Below are 20645 nucleotides of genomic sequence, written 5' to 3'. Positions count from 1 at the left end.
AAGGGGGAGGGGGGGTGGCTAATGACCAAGTCGTCTTTCAGTTCTTACTACCAGTGGACATGGAACATCAGCTGACAAACGGCACAGATTGGACCAAGGTTGTTGATCCTCATGTTACAATGTGAAATGCAGCAGACTGTGCGTTCTGCCACACGACAGACAGCTTAAAAGTCCACTCGACAGCAATGAGGCAGAGACGCTTCAAGACTTGCTTTCCCACTTCCTGCATCGAAGCAGCATGTCATATGACCATTGGTTCCATCTGTGCCTTTTGTCACTTGTGGGTCCTCTGTTTGTTTCTGCTATGTGACTTGATCCACAACATGAAAGATGCTATTGCATCTAGTGTGATCAGGGGAACAGGCTTCTTTTGACCGTGTGGATAAATTCAAGATGAGGATGCCAGGGGAGGTGACGTGTGAGTCTGTCAACTTATGGTTCTGGAGTCTGCTGCAAGCTGCGGCTTCTCCCTGGATTTCTGTCATGCAGTAACAGTATGTCAATAGATTTTCACCTTGACAACTGTTCCATGTTTGCTTGCTCCACTGGACTGATAGTTCAGGAAACAACATAAGCCTATGTTATGAATGAGTCTGTGGGGCATCTTTTTCAATTTTTCCCCAAGATAGGGACCGGTGGGGTGGTTGCCTAACTGCTGCAATCAACTAACATCTTGAGGTGTTCTCATGTTTACCCATCACAGACACATATGGCCTTGTCAACTATTGAAACCGAGCCATGATAGATGTTAAGTGTCAAGCATAATAAATAGATTGCTCGTGAGCTGCGGGGACACCTCTGAAAAATTCTCAGTCCATAACGTTTAACACACACAATGTCTTATTTTTTAACATTGAAAACAGATTTATTTATCAGAAGCAAATAACACAGACTTCCCAACACCAAGGAACAAAAATCTTGTCACTGATTCGAAATTCCAATTTAGAACCACACAGCGATTAGAAAAAAATGAAAATAAGATCTTGCTTTTGGTGTTCATGAGAAATTATTATCCACATTGCAAACAACTTCAACATGATTCATAAAGCACTGGAAATAATTGACATGTGAAAGTTGTCAATTGTAATCTTTCCTTCCATTACGTTATCTTTAAACATACATTTTTTTTCTTTCTGAAACAAACTAAAATATTGCTTAAACATTCTTCAAGCTGACATAACACTGGCTAATTCTTCTTGTCATCTCCTGATTGCTCTGATCCTGAGCTACGATGACCTCGCTCAAGTGCAGAAACCTTTTTCTTTAGAGAACTCAGTTCTTTGTGAAGGCTTCTATTGTTTCTCTCCAATCGGCATATTCTTTCATGGTATCTTCCCACTGTTGAGAAACAGCAAAAAAATTTATTTCTTCATGAAGAGATGGGTTTCGACATTGCGAGAACTTTGCGGTTATCAAAACTACACCAGTGACAAACAATTTTTTTTAATCCTTGTGGAAAACTTGAAGGCCATTCCTGGCATTTTTCAAGGTTTGAAAATATCCACAAAACAATCACCAGGTACGGTTGGTGGTGCTGAGATGGCTCCAGAGAACAAAATCAAACAGAGTCCAGTTGTACCCTTGATACTGACCCATTTAATTTAAGCGTAAGGTGTCGTTATGAGTTGCGCTCTTTGTACGTTGCATAGTGGGTCAAAAGATAATGGTTAGGTGCATAAAAGGAGTGGACACTGCGGGGTAGATGCTTACATTTCCATCTGATATGCCAATGCAACCATATTCTTATGATATTGAGATCATTTTGCCCATGATAAGGTACATGGAAGCCAAGCCATAACTACATGTTTGCAAATTGCAAAAGAGTATGGCCTCACCTCCCAGACCAACCGAAACTAATGCAGCAAAATCTGTGGAGAAACATAGCTCTAACCACTGGACGCATCTGACGGAGAGATGTGTGTTCCACGAAAGCCGATAATTTGGCTTTTGAGGTTCACAGTTCTCTTTGTCAAACTTTATCTGGTGGGGAGAGCCCTGGTTATCAAAGGAATCCGCAACATTGGAAGTGGTTGTTCTCGGAGGTGCCGGAGGAGTCTCTTTTATTCTGCAACTGCAGACTAACGTGGCCACTCCTATGACCCATTACAGGGATAGACTGATCTGCATACCAGGGGGAGATGTTTGCATCCACATGTTGGAAGGAGTTGTTTGAATCCACCCTGCACCCACCACGCGTTCAAAACCTATGAAAAATGTATCCTTTGTGCCTACTTGCATCTGCCAAATAGTCCAGTGATTCATGAAATCTTGTGCTTCAATTACATTGGTTATGTCAATAGTTTTGAATGGACACTATTTGATTATGTGACCACAGACTAAAACTGATGACTTCTCTGGATCTATGAATCCACAGATCAATGACTCGGTGAATGTTTCCCTACTGACTTCCATACGTGATGTGGGATTGGTACTGTCGCGCCTGATCTGAGCCGCGTGATCAGAAACACCACACCAAACTCTGCCTCAAGTTTTCCTTGGAATAGTCATACTTACTTATTGATAGACATAGAGATTGTATTCCCCGCATATTACGATAGATCTCGCCAATATCGGCGGATTGGTCTTTATTTTGCATCATGTCACGCAAACCTCCCGCTGAAGTATCACCTGCAAAATTCAAGTCAGTCAATATTTTAGGCAGATATTGAAGTGTCACCCAGCAAAATAAATCAGCGGAAAATGTATCTCCACTCAAATGTGGCATAGCTAAAACGTGCCTGGGGAAAATGAGAGAACTGGAGTTCCCTCTGCATCCTCGGTTCTGCCTTCCTCAACGGCGTTTCTGTCCTCATCCTCAGCATCAGAAGAAGTTGTTTCTACAATTATGCGAAGTTTGTGCTCAGCGCTCATGGCATACTTTCTCACTGCGGCACCACTGTGTGTTGCTAAAGAAGCTAGAAAGAGAAAAGGTTTTGTTAGAAATTTCCAGAGGAATCCCACATCTGAAGGTTGTGCAAGTGTTGGCAAGGCTGTAGTTTGAGCCTAGGCTTGACATCTTTAGAGCCGCAGTGTGTTTTGTTCAAGGAATGCACTGATCTCCTCATCACCACATGTTGGGCATTGTTTGCGTTCACGATGATGAAGGATGGAAGATAAGTCACTACTTTGGGTTATCAAGACTTTGGACTGCTGATACAGAGACAATTTTTTCTGCCGGAGAAACCGCGCAGAAGATAACAGCCTTAGGCACAGGAAAAAACAAAGGAAACAAGATAACGGGAACACTGCTAAATACCCTTGAAAAATAAAGGCTGAAATTGTTTTCTAGTGATGAGAGCTATATCAAGAGATCGTGTTCACTTCACGTACCACTCAAGAAACGTTGACAAGGTGTTAGTTGTACTCCTCTCACCTTCAAAGGAGTCATCATGGAGAACAAATATGTTTTGTTTTCGCTGAGAGTGGATCTGGTTACTTTGATGGTTTTTTGCCCAGGCAATAGTGCTTTGATTGGCAAAATAATGGCCATTCATTCCTGCAGAATCTCATGCAATCCCACAATTTTCAGAGCAGCTCTTGATGGCACGTGTGAACCACACAAAAAATTACCTGAGGTACTCGGTTGTGGAGATACATCTCCGGGCATTATGGTTTCAGGAGCAGTCATGTCATCAGTTGCTTCTTCGTGACTATTGCCGGAAGATATAACGATTACGGTTTCTTCGGTTTCTAGGCGATGAGATCCACTGTCATCTGTTCTTTCTCTCTCTGAAGCTAGTGATTTAATACAGCAGAATTCCAATTAATGATCTTGTTATTGGTACATGGAATACACCACTCACTTCTCAAAGTACTTGGACAAGAAAGCAAATTTTTAAAATTGCACCATTTTCTGATGTGATGATGGATCAAAAAACAAATTAAAAATGGTGGCTGTGTTTGGATTTCATGACTTCCTAAGAATCCTGTCGATGGTTTTTGAATTAGTTTGCCATGGGTAAACTCTAGTAAGCTAACAATCACATAAAAAGTTAAACTTACCTTGAGGAAATGCTGCTGTATTGATCTTTGCTGGGTCTTCAGTTGTCACTCCAAGAGGTGCATAGGCTTGCGCATCAGATTCTGCTGCACTTGATGATTCCACTGCAACAGTTTCTGAATTCTCATCATCCTCAGATGAAGTTTCTTCAATCTTGACTGCTCTTTCACAGATAATCTCTGAAATGAAAAATCATTTGAACAATGGTGAAAAACGGAATGATCGCCCCGATAATGTTTCCCTTTACTTACTTTGCCTTTTATGACCCAGGCATTCAGTTAAGGGGATCAAACAGAATGCATAGCATATAAGTGGTGACCAGGGGAATTGCATATTAACATGAAAGATGCTTTTGAGGAGATGGTATTTCTCTAAGAACACTCTATGGCTTTCCAATCGTGACAAATAATTCGAAGATTAAAATCAGAACGTGACAAACTGAAGGTTGACTTTAAAAAAAACCCATTTGTTAATGAGGAATGAAGTCTCTTTGAGAACATGCCACTAAAAAGGTGTCAGTAAACATGGGGGAGTTGCATGGTCCACCATGGAACGGGGGGGGGGGGTTCAAAAAACTCACCATCATGAGGTCTTTCTTGACATCGAGGCCTCCCTGCCGCCTTCCAGATTAGCATCATCGCGTTGTGCACCCTAACTCTACGACTGCTTCTAGGAATGCATTGCAGTGCCTCCATTGATGACATGAAATCGGACTTCAGTTTTTGGAATTTGCTTCGGCACTGGTTGGCCGTTCGATGAAATCCGCGACTGCGTAGCACTCTTGAAAGAAATCGATAGATGCCGCGATTGCTTGATTGTGTGCTGGCCATTAACCGAGATGCATGCCCACTCCTCCGAACAACCCTCAGAAGAAGAGATACCTCCTCCACTTCCCAGACATTTCCACGACACCGGGAAATCATTTTGCACCAAGTGAACTGCGCCACACAAATTCCAAAAAGTTCTCTCAAGAGTGATTGGTCTCCCATTTCATCCGTCCGCCCCCTCAACGCTTTTAGCCAATCGTCTAAGTGGCCGCCAAAAACATGGAATGTTCTCAAGTCAAAATTTATTTTAGTGGACAGATCAAGTAGAGGCTTATGATAATTTCTCAGAAGCTTGTGGACTTGTGATTGTGACATTGAAGTTTAATTTTGTTTAATTCGTGCTGAACACAGATAAACCATTTAAAAAAAAAATCTAGGACAAGATTTCTTACCCGACCGCACCGTTTTTTACTCTTTCTTGGATGGATGAACGTGAAACTCGAGTTCTTTTCCATCACGTGACTAGTAAAGGGGAAAGAAATTGTGGGAACCGAACAAGACAGTGGCGCGTGTGTGAATTGACAGGGCAAAGAATCACACAACACTTTATACTGACTGCATTCCTTGTGCTTGAAAAAAACTGGACCGAGTACTTTTTTTTTTAATAAAACAAAGCGCTTCTTCACAAAACACACATACCGCCATTTTTTTTCTGATAGGTGGTTCAGAGTCAGGAAAAGTAGACTGGGGAGGGGGTCAACACATCAATCCACTGTAATCCGCCCCTCTTAATTTTGCTCCATCACATGTGCAGTCATCGCTTTAGTTCGACATTTGAGTGGAAGAACTGGTCAATCTGCTCCTGCAAGTCTACTCTATACTCTTTGCCCTAAATGACACAAGCACAACTATCCCTAGCAAATGTCCTTCCTCCCCTCCAGGAAGTCATGATTTTTCTCCCGCCAAAAATGTGGCCACGATGATAGGCTGGCCAACTTGGGTGGGAGTTTTCCTTGGAACTGTGCGTTCTCCACTCTTGTGAACACATTTCTCTCACGGCATACTTTGGAATTGCGGAGGATTTTTTGAGCCCGATTTTATTCTGCTGAATTATGTCTGCGGTCCGAGCATTGGCACTGGCCTTGCTTCACATCATCTTTATCTATATTCAGCGATCGATCGATCGATGCCTGCAACAGTTACTGGATGCGAGTGGTTAGAAGAAGGAGAATGCTTAGGAAATCACTTGCACTGAGGTGCATACCCCCGCCTTTATGGAGAACAAGGAGAACAGCAATGACCAGAGCACGTTTTCTCGCTGTAGCCGGAATCAGAGTCCCCCGTCGCTACTGGATTTATCCCCGTAGCAGGGACTGGTGGGACAATTTCGTCACTGCCATATGGGATGACCAGCTGTGGATTGAAAATTTTCGTATGACCAGGGAGACTTTCAATGAATTGGTTCATTCCATAGGGCACCGCCTGTCCCGTCAGTGCACCAGACTTCGCAATCCAATCTCTGTGGAGATGAGAGTCGCCATAGCACTTTGGTATCTTGCCAACTGTTCGACTTACCGTCAATGCATGAACCAATTCGGAGTGGGTCTGTCAACAGTGGCAGGAATAGTCTTGGAGGTCTGCTTGGCGATAGAATTGGAGCTACTCAGTAGAGTCGTGTGCCTTGGACCTGATGTGGCGAGGGCGAGTACGCACTCATCTCCCAGAGTAACAGTCTCCATCCAAACTGTACCTGTCAAAGATTACAATTTGAAGCACAAAAAACTATGTTGCTGACATTTAGGCAATGAGCTGCACCTTTAAGACTAACCATTTTTATCGTGCCATGATCTTTCGAGAGTCGCGGTTCCCTTTTTTCTTGTGCGTTTGAACAAGAGAACTGTGATTCTCAAAAGCTTGAGCTACAGTAAAATTTGCAAGTGCTGAGGGTTCTACTGGACTCTTTTTTATTTTTCTAGTACAGACTACGGCTAACTCCTCTGGATTCTGGAGATGTGAGACTGCCTCAGCGCTGTAGTGAGAAGATTATGAATATAGGCGGTGGGAGAAAGAGGGGATTCTCTCTAACAGCAATCTTGTTTATTTCTCTTTCATTGCAGATTATGTCTGGATTTCAGAAACTTGGCTTTCCTCATTGCATTGGTGCAGTTGATGGCACCCATGTTGCCATTTGCAAATTTAAAGGCCGTGGACGGGAGTACATCAACCGCAAGAAATTCAATTCCATTCTCATCCAGGGCACGGTGGACCATACTGGAAGATTCATTGATGCAGAGGTTGGCTGGAGTGGGCGGAACCATGATGCCTTTGTTTTTGTGAATTCTGCAATTTGTACGGCAATGGATGCGGGGGTGTTTGTGCCAGGCAACCCCTGTCTTACAATAGAGGGTGTAACCGTGCCACCACTCATCATATCTGATGCAGCCTACCCCATGAGAAGGTGGCTGATGAAGCCCTTCAATAGGCCCCACACTCCCGCAGAAGCACACTTTGACCGCTGCCTCACCAGAGCTAGGACCATAGTGGAAAGATGTTTCGGACATTTGAAGGGGCGCTGGAGGTGTTTGAGGTCACAGCTTATGGTTGCGGAGGAGAATGTGACCTGCATAGCTACCGCGTGTGTGGTGCTACATAACATTTGTGAATTGAAAGGTCATGGCATTCCAGAGGATGATTCTCCCGTGAGGCCTGTGGAGGTGGACGAGGAATCTCTTGAACTCCCTGTGGGAGACAGAAGGCATCGGGAGGAGGGGAAGTTGGTGCGCGATGCCCTTGCACGCCACATGTTTCGAAACAGAGAAATCTAACAATATAAAAAGCTCTTCAGTCTGATTGTGAAAAAATCTCTGGTTGAACTAAGAAACAATTGTTGCATGTTCAGGGGTTGGACTCACGGTTTCAAAAAATGTTTCTAGTTGGTTTTGCCTTGATTGGATGTGTCATGCATTCAGTTGCAAGTGTTGGATTCCTATGAAACATGGTTTGTTAGAAAGCTTTGTTTAGAGATTCAATGATGATCTAATGAGTGAATTCTCATTGTTCCATTCCTGTTTTGAAATAAATTTTTATAACATCATGGTAAGAAATGTTCTGTTCGGTGGGCATCAAGTGAGCAGGAGGGGTTTCCACAAAGAGGGAAAGTGAAAAAAAAAAGGGTTCATCATTGCACAGCCCAGGGGTACCAAGATGGTCAGCACACTGTTGAATGCTAGGTTGTCCGTGTGAAACAGCATCTGATCCACAAACACCCTCCCCCAAAGTCACACTTCCACCCACAGATATGGCTTGGCATCCAGCCACAGTGTTCCCTGCGATGGGAACCACCTACAGAACAAAGGAAAAATGACAACTACACATCAAAGTACTCTATTATAAAAAAACCATTCTCTCCTTCAAACTAAAATTGAGAAGGACAGTGTGAGACATAACACAGGCAGTACATAACACAACTAACCATACTGTGCAGAATTAAACCAAACTCTATCACAGGAAATAAAAAACTGTATTCCTTTAAGGTCTTTCGGGTTCCCATTTGGTGGGCACAACAGGACACGAAAGCAGCCTACAACACCAAATAACACAAATAGCATGCACAAATTCTGCCAGCAATTTTGATCGGGGGATTACTGTGTGTGAATTGCGTAGTGTTATCTCTCGGGTTGAGGGAATGCTGTCATGGCCTTAGGTCTGCACCCGCCGGTTTTTATATTCAAACAAGTGACATAAAAAATCCTTTCTTATAGCAATTGTGTTTTGGGTTGTTCTGTAAGGTGAAGTGACTTGTGCCCTATTTTCCCCTATAATAATAATAATGACATTCGATTAATATACCGCCCTTCAGGACAACCTAATGCCCACTCAGAGCGGTTCACTAAATGTTATTATTCCCCCACAACAGTCACCCTGTGAGGTGGGTGTGGCTGAGAGAGCTCCAGAGAACTGTGACTTGGCCAAGGTGACCCAGCTGTCTTCAAGTGGAGGAGTGGGGAATCAAACCCGGCTCTCCAGATGCCCTTTGGTGTTCTCCTCCACCACCAATGTAGACGGTGTCTGGTCTACCGCACAGTTAAAGGCACGAAGTGGTGTGGCACAAGAACCGCCCTTCGAGGTGGAACCAAATGCCCCCCCTCCAAGTTGGTTTGCCTTGGTGCTTGCTTGGGGGGTTGGAGGACAGGTAGGAAACGTTCCCCTGATGTTACTGGGCATCTTTCATGCAATATTCCTAACCCCAGAACGACCAGCCTCTCTTATTTTCAACGTGGGAGATGATGGAGAAAGAGGGTGCCAAGAACAACATATTTTTGAGTCCATTAAAAGGACCACCCAACCAGCATCTGCCTGAACCATGTTGGAGGAAGTTAGGACAGGTGGGAGCAGGCACCATGAAAGTTGGCAGCATTTTGATTACAAAAGGCCACCCTGAACTACCTGGGAAGATGAATTCCTTTTTCCCCATATAGAAACATGGTGATTGTTTGAAGAATGGGGCACCTTGTTTGGGAGGCCATAAAATCTTTATGAAATTCATGTGGAGATGGAAGGGAAGGTCTCCAACGGTTTGTGTTGGATTTGGTCGGAAACCCCCCGCCCCAAGCTCTGCTAACTCTGGCAGAAGGTTTCGGAATCGAGATTCTAGCCAGTAAGCTGGTTCTGTGGTGGCTTTCCGTGTTGGTGTTCCCCCAGTACTGACAAGAATTCCTGATTCTTAAAACCAAATATATACAGCTGAGACAGGCGGGCCCTGCACACCCCTACTATTATCCCCGAAATATTTCCAGCTCATGTTTTGAGTAGCTTTGTTCAGCAATCCGATGTACGCATGAACCTTTTCTTCCGTATCAAGCATTTTGGCGAAGGTGGGAAACATTTGTATTTGAATTCGCCCCTGCACTCATGCTGTGTGTAGAAATGGCAATCCTTTATTTTGGCGGAATTTTTTTTTTGGAAAAAAATTGCTCGCAATGATTAACCCTGACACAGCCAATCAGAGACGTTTATTTTGGTCGGAATATGATGTCTCTGACAAATCAGGATTGGCCTCTTCGACCGGGGAACCCAGGACTACAGGAAATAGTGGAAAGTTTTGATTTCAATCTTAACTAAAGTCAATCTGGAAGCGTCGAAACGTTTCCACGACACTTCCGGGTTCTAGACATGCCACCACGGAGAACTAGGGGCACCTTTTGGCAATTTGAGGAGGTGTCCCTGCTTCTGAAAATTGTTCTGCGCCTTGGTTTTGCAACCGATTTTATGTCGAGCACACACCAGCGCAACAGGGGGGCGTACCATGCCATTGCGAGGAAGCTGACTGATGCTGGTTATAGCCGAAATGCCAACCAGTGCAGGACCAAATTTAAAAGGCTGAAATGCGACTTCATGGCATCCCTTGAGGCATGCCAAGGCATCCCAAGCTGCAGCGGGCAGATCCCACACCATCACTCAATGATGCGTTTGTGGATAGCTGCTGGGAGACCACGCTGGGAGGATCGCCACCATGAAGGTAAATGAAGTAATGTGGGATGTTTATTTTGTGATGGCACACCTTTAAAAATGTTTTCACCATGCTTTAAGTGAGATGGGGGCCCCCTTGCACCATCATCAAACACCGGGTCTTCCCCCCCCCATCCCAATCCCCTCACTAAGATGGAAATGTATGTTGGTACAAGGCACCAATTTCCTGAATGAGAGGAATGTTGGATGGAAGTTTTCAAGGAAAAAACCCAGAACAGGCATGCTGTGTTGGGATCAGCACATGGAACACAGGAACACGTGGCACTGAACGGCACTGGGACTGTGCCCTGTCCTTGAAGACTATCCAACCATGTTTAAAAGTTGTTTTGTTTCTGTTCTTTGGGAAAGGTTTATGGTTTATGTCGGCACATATTTTTAATGTGTTCTCTTAAAGATGACTTGGCTACTGTGCGGGAAGTAAAAACAAGAATTATCATATCAAGAATTGATATGATCAGGGCCTCAAAAGACTTAGCATTATGGACTAAGGAGGTAGAAATAATGCCTATGGTAGGCTCAGATCACAACCCAATTATGTGGAAATTTGGAAAAAAGAGAAAAAGGAAAGCATGGAGAATAAATGAGGACTTGTTACAGGAAAGAGAGAATATGGAAATACTGAGAAGAGAGACAAAGTTTTTTATACAATACAACGTGAATAAAGAAGTACCAACCAATAAAGTTTGGGATGCTTACAAGGCGGTTGTAAGGGGCATACTAATGGACTTAAATGGTAGAGCAAGAAAGAAGAAAGAGGAGAAAAGACAAGAGATTGAGGAGAAAATAAAAGCCAAAGAAATACAGCTAAAAAAGAGACCAGGGAAAAAGAAGGTATACCAGGAAATTAAAATACTTCAAGAACAGCTAACAGCAATGAGCAATAAAGAATTGGAGTGGAATCTCAAAAGACTGAATCAAAAAGCGTTTGAGGGTGCTAATAAACCTGGGAAGTACCTGGCATGGCAATTGAAGAAGAAAAGGGAAAAGAAGATAATAAATAAAATTTGCGAAGATAACAAAACGTATTTGGAGCAGGCTACCATTAGTAGAGCCTTTTATAAATTTTACGCTAAGCTGTATAATAAAAAAGAAGTAAACAAAGAATCAATAGCGTCATATTTGGAGAAAACCAAACTTCCAGAAATCTCGGAAGCTTGGAGAAATAAGTTGAATAGTGAAGTAACTGACGAGGAAATAAGTAAGGCAATACAATCTGCAAATCTAGGAAAGGCGCCAGGGCCAGATGGACTTACGGCTAAATTCTATAAGACAATGGCTAATGAACTGGCACCATTCCTAAAAGAGGTGATGAATGGGGTTTTAAGGGATCAAAGGATTCCAGAAACTTGGAGTGAAGCGAATATATCATTGATCCCAAAAGAGGGCCAAGACCTGACTAATGTGAAAAATTATAGACCTATATCGCTACTCAACAATGACTATAAAATTTTTGCGAAGATATTGGCGGAGAGATTGAAGGGGTGGCTCTCGGAAGTCATAGAGGAGGAACAAGCAGGCTTTTTGCCAGACAGACAAGTAAGAGACAACTTAAGGACAGTGATCAATGCTATTGAATATTATGACAAGCGTTGTGACAAAGAGGTTGGTTTCTTCTTTGTAGACGCTGAAAAAGCGTTTGACAATTTAAACTGGGACTTTATGTTTGCCACTATGGAAAAGCTACAATTGGGAGAAAGATTCATCAGAGCAATTAAGGAAATTTATAGAGACCAGACTGCAGCAATCGTGGTGAATGATGAATTGACCAAGAAATTGACGATAAGTAAAGGAACAAGACAAGGTTGCCCGTTATCTCCATTGTTGTTCATTTTAGTATTGGAGATTCTGATGATACAAATACGTCAAGATGATGAAATTCGTGGAATAAAAATAAAGGACTATTCATACAAGGTCAGAGCATTTGCGGATGACATAATGTTAATTGTAGAGGACCCATTGGAGAACATGCCAAGAGTGATAGATAAGATCAAGGAGTTTGGAGACTTGGCAGGTTTCTTCATTAACAAAAAGAAGTCAAAGATATTATGCAAAAATATGACTAAGCAGAAACAACAATTGTTAATGGAAACAACGGATTGTGAAGTAACAAGTAAAGTGAAATATTTGGGAGTCGAATTAACTGCAAAGAACATAGATCTATTCAAAAACAATTATGAAAAACTATGGACTCAGATAGAGAGAGACTTGATTAAATGGAATAGATTGAATTTGTCATGGTTGGGCAGGATTGCAGCAGTTAAGATGAATGTGTTACCAAGAGTAATGTTTTTGCTACAGACAATACCAATCATCAGAGACTCCAAACAATTTGAAAAATGGCAGAGGAAAATATCAGATTTTGTTTGGGCAGGCAAGAAGCCTCGAGTGAAAGTGAAAGTTTTACAAGATGCAAAGGAAAGAGGCGGAATGCAACTGCCCAATCTGAGACTTTATCATGATGCAATCTGCCTAGTTTGGTTGAAAGAATGGATGACATTAAAGAACAAGAAACTATTAGCCCTAGAGGGATATAAAAAAATATTTGGATGGCACGCATATTTATGGCATGACAAAGTAAAGGTCAACTCGATGTTCCTGCATCACTTTGTTCGGAGAAGTCTATACATAATCTGGAAGAAGTACAGAATTTATCTACAAGAAGGAACCCCTTTGTGGGTGGTTCCATATGAGGTGATAGACCCGAGAGCTGTTGATAATGAACAACAATGTTTAACGTATAAAGAAATAACTAAAACTGAAGCATCCAAACTTAGAATAAAGACACAAGAGGAACTATCACCTAACTACGATTGGTTCCAGTATAGACAGATCAGAGACTTATATAATTCGGACTCTGTAAAGGGAGGTATACGAATAGAGAATTCGGAACTAGAGCAGACCCTTCTTAAAGAAGATAAGAAAAGAATATCCAAGGTATACCAAGTACTGTTGAAGTGGTATACCGAGGATGAGATAGTTAAAACACAAATGGTGAAATGGGCTATAAACTTTAATAAAGAAATAACAATGGAGGCATGGGAATACTTGTGGAAAACTACAATGAAGACAACGACATGCTACTGCTACTGAACTTGGGAATGGAGGGAATTCCAGCCCAACACAGGACGTTGATATTTTATATGACAGCAGCAGCTAGACTTTTGTATGCGCAAAAATGGAAAGTACAAGAAGTGCCAACTATTGAAGATTGGACTTACAAATTGCTGTATATGGCTGAAATGGACAAGATGACAAGAAAACTGAGAGATCTGGACTCAGGGCAGTTCAACACAGACTGGGAGAAGCTGAAACAATACCTGGAGAAGAAATGGGAGGTGGGAGGAAAACTGTGGCAGTTTGAGAACTACTGAAGTATTGAAGTAGAGGGGGGAGACTTTACCGGGGGGAGAAGAGATAAATGTGAATTAATAAGCAGTCAGATTAATAGATTGACATATATATAGATATATATAGGTTAACAAACAGAACATAGAGAAAATAATTAATTATAAGGACTAAATATAAGGAGCGATTAACTAACAATATTTTCTTTTTTTTCTGACAAGTTTTGTACCAAACTGAATGTCTGAAGATATAGATGGGTCAAATTGATTGACTACGTGAGGAGAGATATATAGAACTATTATAAAAAGATAGAATGAGTAATATATATAGAGAATAAGTCAAATTGTTTGATATAAACGAATGTATGATCTATATGGTTTATGATATATAGAAATATCTGAAATTGAAAAATTGGGATACATTGTTTATCTAAGATGGAAACAAAGACTTACAGTTTGGGCATATAATGTTAAAAATAGTTAAGGATGTACTGCTTAGAATAATGGAGAATATATATTTGTTTTAGATAGAGGAAGCTAATAAAAGTAAGGGAAAGGGGACAAAGGGTTGGAAAGCTGTTGGAAGTCAACAAAAAGGGGGGGAAAGGGAGGGGGTTAGAGATGAAAAAATTGGGGAAAATTGAATGTAAATGTGGAAATAATGGATTCTAACCCAATAAAAATTTTTCAAAAAAAAAAAAAAAGGATTGGCCTCTTCGACCGGGGAACCCAGGACTACAGGAAATAGTGGAAATTTTTGATTTCAATCTTAACTAAAGTCAATCTGGAAGCGTCGAAACGTTTCCACGACACTTCCGGGTTCTAGACATGCCACCACGGAGAACTAGGGGCACCTTTTGGCAATTTGAGGAGGTGTCCCTGCTTCTGAAAATTGTTCTGCGCCTTGGTTTTGCAACCGATTTTATGTCGAGCACACACCAGCGCAACAGGGGGGCGTACCATGCCATTGCGAGGAAGCTGACTGATGCTGGTTATAGCCGAAATGCCAACCAGTGCAGGACCAAATTTAAAAGGCTGAAATGCGACTTCATGGCATCCCTTGAGGCATGCCAAGGCATCCCAAGCTGCAGCGGGCAGATCCCACACCATCACTCAATGATGCGTTTGTGGATAGCTGCTGGGAGACCACGCTGGGAGGATCGCCACCATGAAGGTAAATGAAGTAATGTGGGATGTTTATTTTGTGATGGCACACCTCTAAAAATGTTTTCACCATGCTTTAAGTGAGATGGGGGCCCCCTTGCACCATCATCAAACACCGGGTCTTCCCCCCCCCCATCCCAATCCCCTCACTAAGATGGAAATGTATGTTGGTACAAGGCACCAATTTCCTGAATGAGAGGAATGTTGGATGGAAGTTTTCAAGGAAAAAACCCAGAACAGGCATGCTGTGTTGGGATCAGCACATGGAACACAGGAACACGTGGCACTGAACGGCACTGGGACTGTGCCCTGTCCTTGAAGACTATCCAACCATGTTTAAAAGTTGTTTTGTTTCTGTTCTTTGGGAAAGGTTTATGGTTTATGTCGGCACATATTTTTAATGTGTTCTCTTAAAGATGACTTGGCTACTGTGCGGGAAGTAAAAACAGCATTCCACACACCTCAGCCCTTATCATTCCTCCACGGGTAATCCCCCCCCCTCCCTGCCCAAGATCCCAAACCGGCCTTCTAATCTAAACGGCATTCCCAATATCCCTACACATGATCCAGCATCGGTTGCCTAGGGTGATCAGCATTTCAACATTCCCTTGCCCCAGTGTTTGAATTAGTCAGAATTCCTTGTTCACAACATTCCATCAATACTGCTCTTACTGATGTTTTAATTCTCTTCATGTGTTTCTCCAGCAACATCATACAGACATGAGGGGGAAGAGGAGCCCATGGAGGAAACAGGCTCAGAGGTGACCGTGCCAATGGATGAAATGGCCTTGCAACCCAGTTCTGAGGCAGTGAAGCAAGAAGAGGGAAACAGCTCCGAGTTCAATGAAGAAGTCACACCTCAGCAAGCAGTGATTCCACCAGAACAGCTGACTGAGCATTCAGGTACACAAATGGAACTAACTACACCGTCATTCTGCCGCATGTTAAACACGTGCTCTGTAATGATAATGAACAAAATTAAATCAAGTTCTCCAAACCCCCTTTTCAGGTGACCCCTGTGAGGAATGCATTCAAGCGCGGTGTCCACTACACACTGTAAATGTGCCTTCTACATCTTTGGCAAAGGAACAGCCCCTTGAGATACTGGAGACTGTTCACAAGGCAGTGGGAACATGCCTCAGCTGCGGTAAGTAACCATCAATGACTTACTACGTTTGTGAACACAGAAGTGGCCACTCTGCGCTTACACCTTTTATTTCCACAGCAAAGAAAACCAACAGAAGGATGGACAGCCTGCAGGCCTTGGTGAAGAAGCTAGAAAACAATGTGAGGAATTGGAATGAGGAGAACAAGAAATTGAGGTCCGACATTGATAATGTGCTGTCAAGGTTTTTTTTTTTTGAAAATTTTTTTATTGGGTTAGAATCCATTATTTTTACATTACATTCAATTTTCCCCAAATTTTTCATTCCTAACCCCCTCCCTTTCCCCCCCTTTTGTTGACTTCCAACAGCTTTCCCACCCTTTGTCCCTTTTCCCTTACTTCTGTTAAATTCCTCTATCTAAAACAGATATACATTCTCTATTATATTAAGCAGTACATCCTTAACTACTTTTCTTGTTATATACCCAAACTGTAAGTCTTTGTTTCCATCTTAGATAAACAATTTATCCCATTTTCCAGTTTTAAATATTTCTATATACCATAAAAATCTTACATTTAAATCAAACAATTTGACTTATTCTCTATATATTCCTCATTCTATCTTTTTATGGTAATTCTATATAGCACATCACATAATCAATCAATTTGACTCTTCTGTACATTCAGTTTGGTGCATATAAATCTTATCAAAGAAAGAAAATATTGTTAGCTATTCAGTCCTTATATTTAAACCTTATCATTAATTATTTTCTATCAATATTCTATCTATTAACCTATATATATCTATTTATATATCAATCTGTTAACTGCTTATTAATTCACATTTATCTCTTCCTCCCTCGGTAAAGTCACCCCCCTCTATTATACTTTTATTATACTTCAGTAGTTCTCAAACTGCCACAGTTTTCCTCCCACCTCCCATTTCTTCTCCAGATATTGTTTCAGCTTCTCCCAGTCTGTGTTAAACTGCCCTGAGTCCAGATTTCTCAGTTTTCTAGTCATCTTATCCATTTCTGCCATGTACAGCAATTTGTAGATCCAATCTTCAATAGTTGGCACTTCTTGTACTTTCCATTTTTGCGCATACAAAAGTCTGGCTGCTGCTGTCATATAAAATATCAACGTCCTATGATGGGCTGGAATTCCCTCCATTCCCAAGTTTAGTAGCAGGAGTTCTGGGTTCTTATTTATTTGAAATTGTAAAATTTCACTCATTTCTCTTATTACTTCCCCCCAGTACTGCCTAGCTACCTCACACGACCACCACATGTGATAGAGGGAGCCCTCATGCTTCTTACATTTCCAACATTTATTAGAAGTATTCAAATTCCCTAGCGCAATCTTCTTTGGTGTCATGTACCAACGATAAATCATTTTGTAAATGTTCTCTTTAATATTAGTACATGTCGTTATCTTCATTGTAGTTTTCCACAAGTATTCCCATGCCTCCATTGTTATTTCTTTATTAAAGTTTATAGCCCATTTCACCATTTGTGTTTTAACTGTCTCATCCTCGGTATACCATTCTGTACTTCTTCCAGATTATGTATAGACTTCTCCGAACAAAGTGATGCAGGAACATCGAGTTGACCTTTACTTTGTCATGCCATAGATATGCGTGCCATCCAAATATTTTTTTGTATCCCTCTAGGGCTAGTAGTTTCTTATTCTTTAATATCATCCATTCTTTCAACCAAACTAGGCAGATTGCATCATGATAAAGTCTCAGATTGGGCAGTTGCATTCCGCCTCTTTCCTTTGCATCTTGTAGAACTTTCACTTTCACTCGAGGCTTCTTGCCTGCCCAGACAAAGTCTGATATTTTCCTCTGCCATTTTTCAAATTGTTTAGAGTCTCTGATGATTGGTATTGTCTGTAGCAAAAACATTACTCTTGGTAACACATTCATCTTAACTGCTGCAATCCTACCCAACCATGACAAATTCAATCTGTTCCATTTAATCAAGTCTCTCTCTATCTGAGTCCATAGTTTTTCATAATTGTTTTTGAACAAATCTATATTCTTTGCAGTTAATTCGACTCCCAAATATTTCACTTTGCTTGTTACTTCACAGTCCGTTGTTTCCATTAATAGTTGTTGTTTCTGCTTGGTCATGTTTTTGCATAGTATCTTTGACTTCTTTTTGTTAATATAAAAACCTGCCAAGTCTCCAAACTCCTTAATCTTATCTATCACTCTTGGCATGTTCTCCAGTGGGTCCTCTACAATTAACATTATGTCATCCGCAAATGCTCTGACCTTATATGAATAATCCTTTATTTTAATTCCACGAATTTCCTCATCTTGACGTATTTGTATCATCAGAATCTCCAACACTAAAATGAACAACAATGGAGACAACGGGCAACCTTGTCTTGTTCCTTTACTTATCGTCAATTTCTTAGTCAATTCGTCATTCACCACAATTGCTGCAGTCTGGTCTCTGTAGATTTCCTTAATTGCTCTGATGAATCTTTCTCCCAGTTGTAGCTTTTCCATAGTGGCAAACATAAAGTCCCAGTTTAAATTGTCAAACGCTTTTTCAGCATCTACAAAGAAGAAACCAACCTCTTTGTCACAACGCTTATCGTAGTATTCAATAGCATTGATCACTGTCCTTAAATTGTCTCTTATTTGTCTGTCTGGCAAAAAGCCTGCTTGTTCCTCCCCTATAACTTCCGAGAGCCACCCCTTCAATCTCTCCGCCAATATCTTCGCAAAGATTTTATAGTCATTGTTAAGTAGCGATATGGGTCTGTAATTTTTCACGTTAGTCAGGTCTTGGCCCTCTTTTGGGATCAATGATATGTTCGCTTCACTCCAAGTAGCTGGAATCCTTTGATCCCTTAAAATTCCATTTATCACCTCTTTTAGGAATGGTGCCAGTTCATTAGCCATTACCTTATAAAATTTAGCCGTAAGTCCATCTGGCCCTGGCGCCTTTCCTAGATTTGCAGATTGTATTGCCTTACTTATTTCCTCGTCAGTTACTTCACTGTTCAGCTTATTTCTCCAAGCTTCCGAGATTTCTGGAAGTTTGCTTTTCTCCAAATATGACGCTATTGATTCTTTATTCACTTCTTTCTTATTATACAACTTAGCGTAGAATTTATAAAAGGCTCTACTAATGGTAGTCTGCTCCAAATACGTTTTGTTATCTTCACAAATTTTATTTATTATTTTCTTTTCCCTTTTCTTCTTCAATTGCCATGCCAGGTACTTCCCAGGTTTATTAGCGCCCTCAAACGCTTTTTGATTCAGTCTTTTAAGATTCCATTCCAATTCTTTATTACTCATTGCTGTTAGCTGTTCTTGAAGTATTTTAATTTCCTGGTATATTTTCTTTTTCCCTGGTCTCTTTTTTAGCTGTGTTTCTTTGGCTTTTATTTTCTCCTCAATCTCTTGTCTTTTCTCCTCTTTCTTCTTTCTTGCTCTACCATTTAAATCCATTAGTATGCCCCTTACAACCGCCTTGTAAGCATCCCAAACTTTATTGGTTGGTACTTCTTTATTCACGTTGTATTGTATAAAAAACTTTGTCTCTCTTCTCAATATTTCCATATTCTCATTTTCCTGTAACAAGTCCTCATTTATTCTCCATGCTTTCCTTTTTCTCCTTTTTCCTAGTTTCCACATAATTGGATTATGATCTGAGCCTACCATCGGCATTATTTCCACCTCTTTAGTCCATAACGCTAAGTCTTTTGAGGCCCAGATCATATCAATTCTTGATAATGTACAATGCCTTGCAGAGTAAAAAGTAAACTGTCTGCTTTTAGGATATTCTCTCCTCCATACATCTTCAAGAGTCTCTTGTTGAATCAACTCAAAAAAAAGCTTTGGTAAAAGTCCTTTTTTCTTTTGTGCCGTTGTAGTTTTTTTATCTAGTTCCAAGTCTGTCACTCCATTGAAGTCTCCAGCAAGAATTATCTGGTCATATACAAAATCATCTAAATGCTTCCTCAAGTCCTCAAAGAAGCTTTCTTTTGCACCATTAGGTGCATAAAGTCCGACTACCAACACTTTCTTTAAATTCCAAATACATTCCACTGCTACAAATCTAGCTTCCGCATCTCTCATAACAAATTTTGGCTGTAGCTCCTCTTTTATGTACAGCACCACTCCTCTTTTTTTCTTGTTAGAGGCCGCTACAAATTCTTTGCCCAGTTTTCCAGATTTTAAATATTTTACATCCTGTTTTCTAATATGGGTCTCTTGCAAACACACAATGTCACATTTTTGTTTTAGTAGCCAGTGAAAAATGTTTTTCCTCTTATTCGGTGAGTTTAGTCCATTTACATTCCAAGATAATACTTTACACTCCATACTCATAGTCTTGTTGGTAAGTCTTTTTCATTGTCCTTAATAAATCGCTCCATCTCTCGCTCAGATCTGATGCGTTTTTTGGCCCCTCCAAACTCAAAGGACACTCCTTCCGGTAACTCCCATCTGTACCTGATTTTCATGTCCTTCAAAATCTGAATTAGCACTTTATATTTTTTCCGATCTAATAACACTGATCTGGGCAATTCCTTCATTATGATAATCGTCTTGCCATCAATCTCCAATGGATCTTGAAACTGTTTTGTCACAATCGTCTCTTTCATATTTCGTGTTGTAAACTGCACAATCACATCTCTTGGTAATTTCCTCTGGGTTGCAATTCTCGAGTTCACACGGTATGCCACATCTAGGATAGCCACAATTTCCTCCT

The 20645-nt window shown here is 41.1% G+C and overlaps 1 protein-coding gene across 1 annotated transcript; it reads right to left on the bottom strand.

Annotated features, from left to right (window-relative positions):
* Nucleotides 1-1006: 1006 nt before the first annotated feature.
* On the bottom strand, nt 1007-6030 carry LOC129337852 (uncharacterized). The gene is made up of 6 exons (XM_054991844.1): nt 4581-6030; nt 4003-4179; nt 3571-3735; nt 2739-2915; nt 2515-2628; nt 1007-1338 (listed from the first exon to the last, which is right to left on the bottom strand). The coding sequence occupies exons 1-6, from the start codon at nt 5140-5142 to the stop codon at nt 1187-1189; spliced, it is 1347 nt and encodes a 448-aa protein (XP_054847819.1). The 5' UTR covers nt 5143-6030; the 3' UTR covers nt 1007-1186.
* Between the last annotated feature and the right edge of the window lie 14615 nt (nt 6031-20645).

The sequence above is a fragment of the Eublepharis macularius genome, chromosome 1 (assembly GCF_028583425.1).
Source record: "Eublepharis macularius isolate TG4126 chromosome 1, MPM_Emac_v1.0, whole genome shotgun sequence".
Classification (NCBI taxonomy): domain Eukaryota; kingdom Metazoa; phylum Chordata; class Lepidosauria; order Squamata; family Eublepharidae; genus Eublepharis; species Eublepharis macularius.
This window is presented reverse-complemented; position numbering and strand designations above follow the sequence as displayed.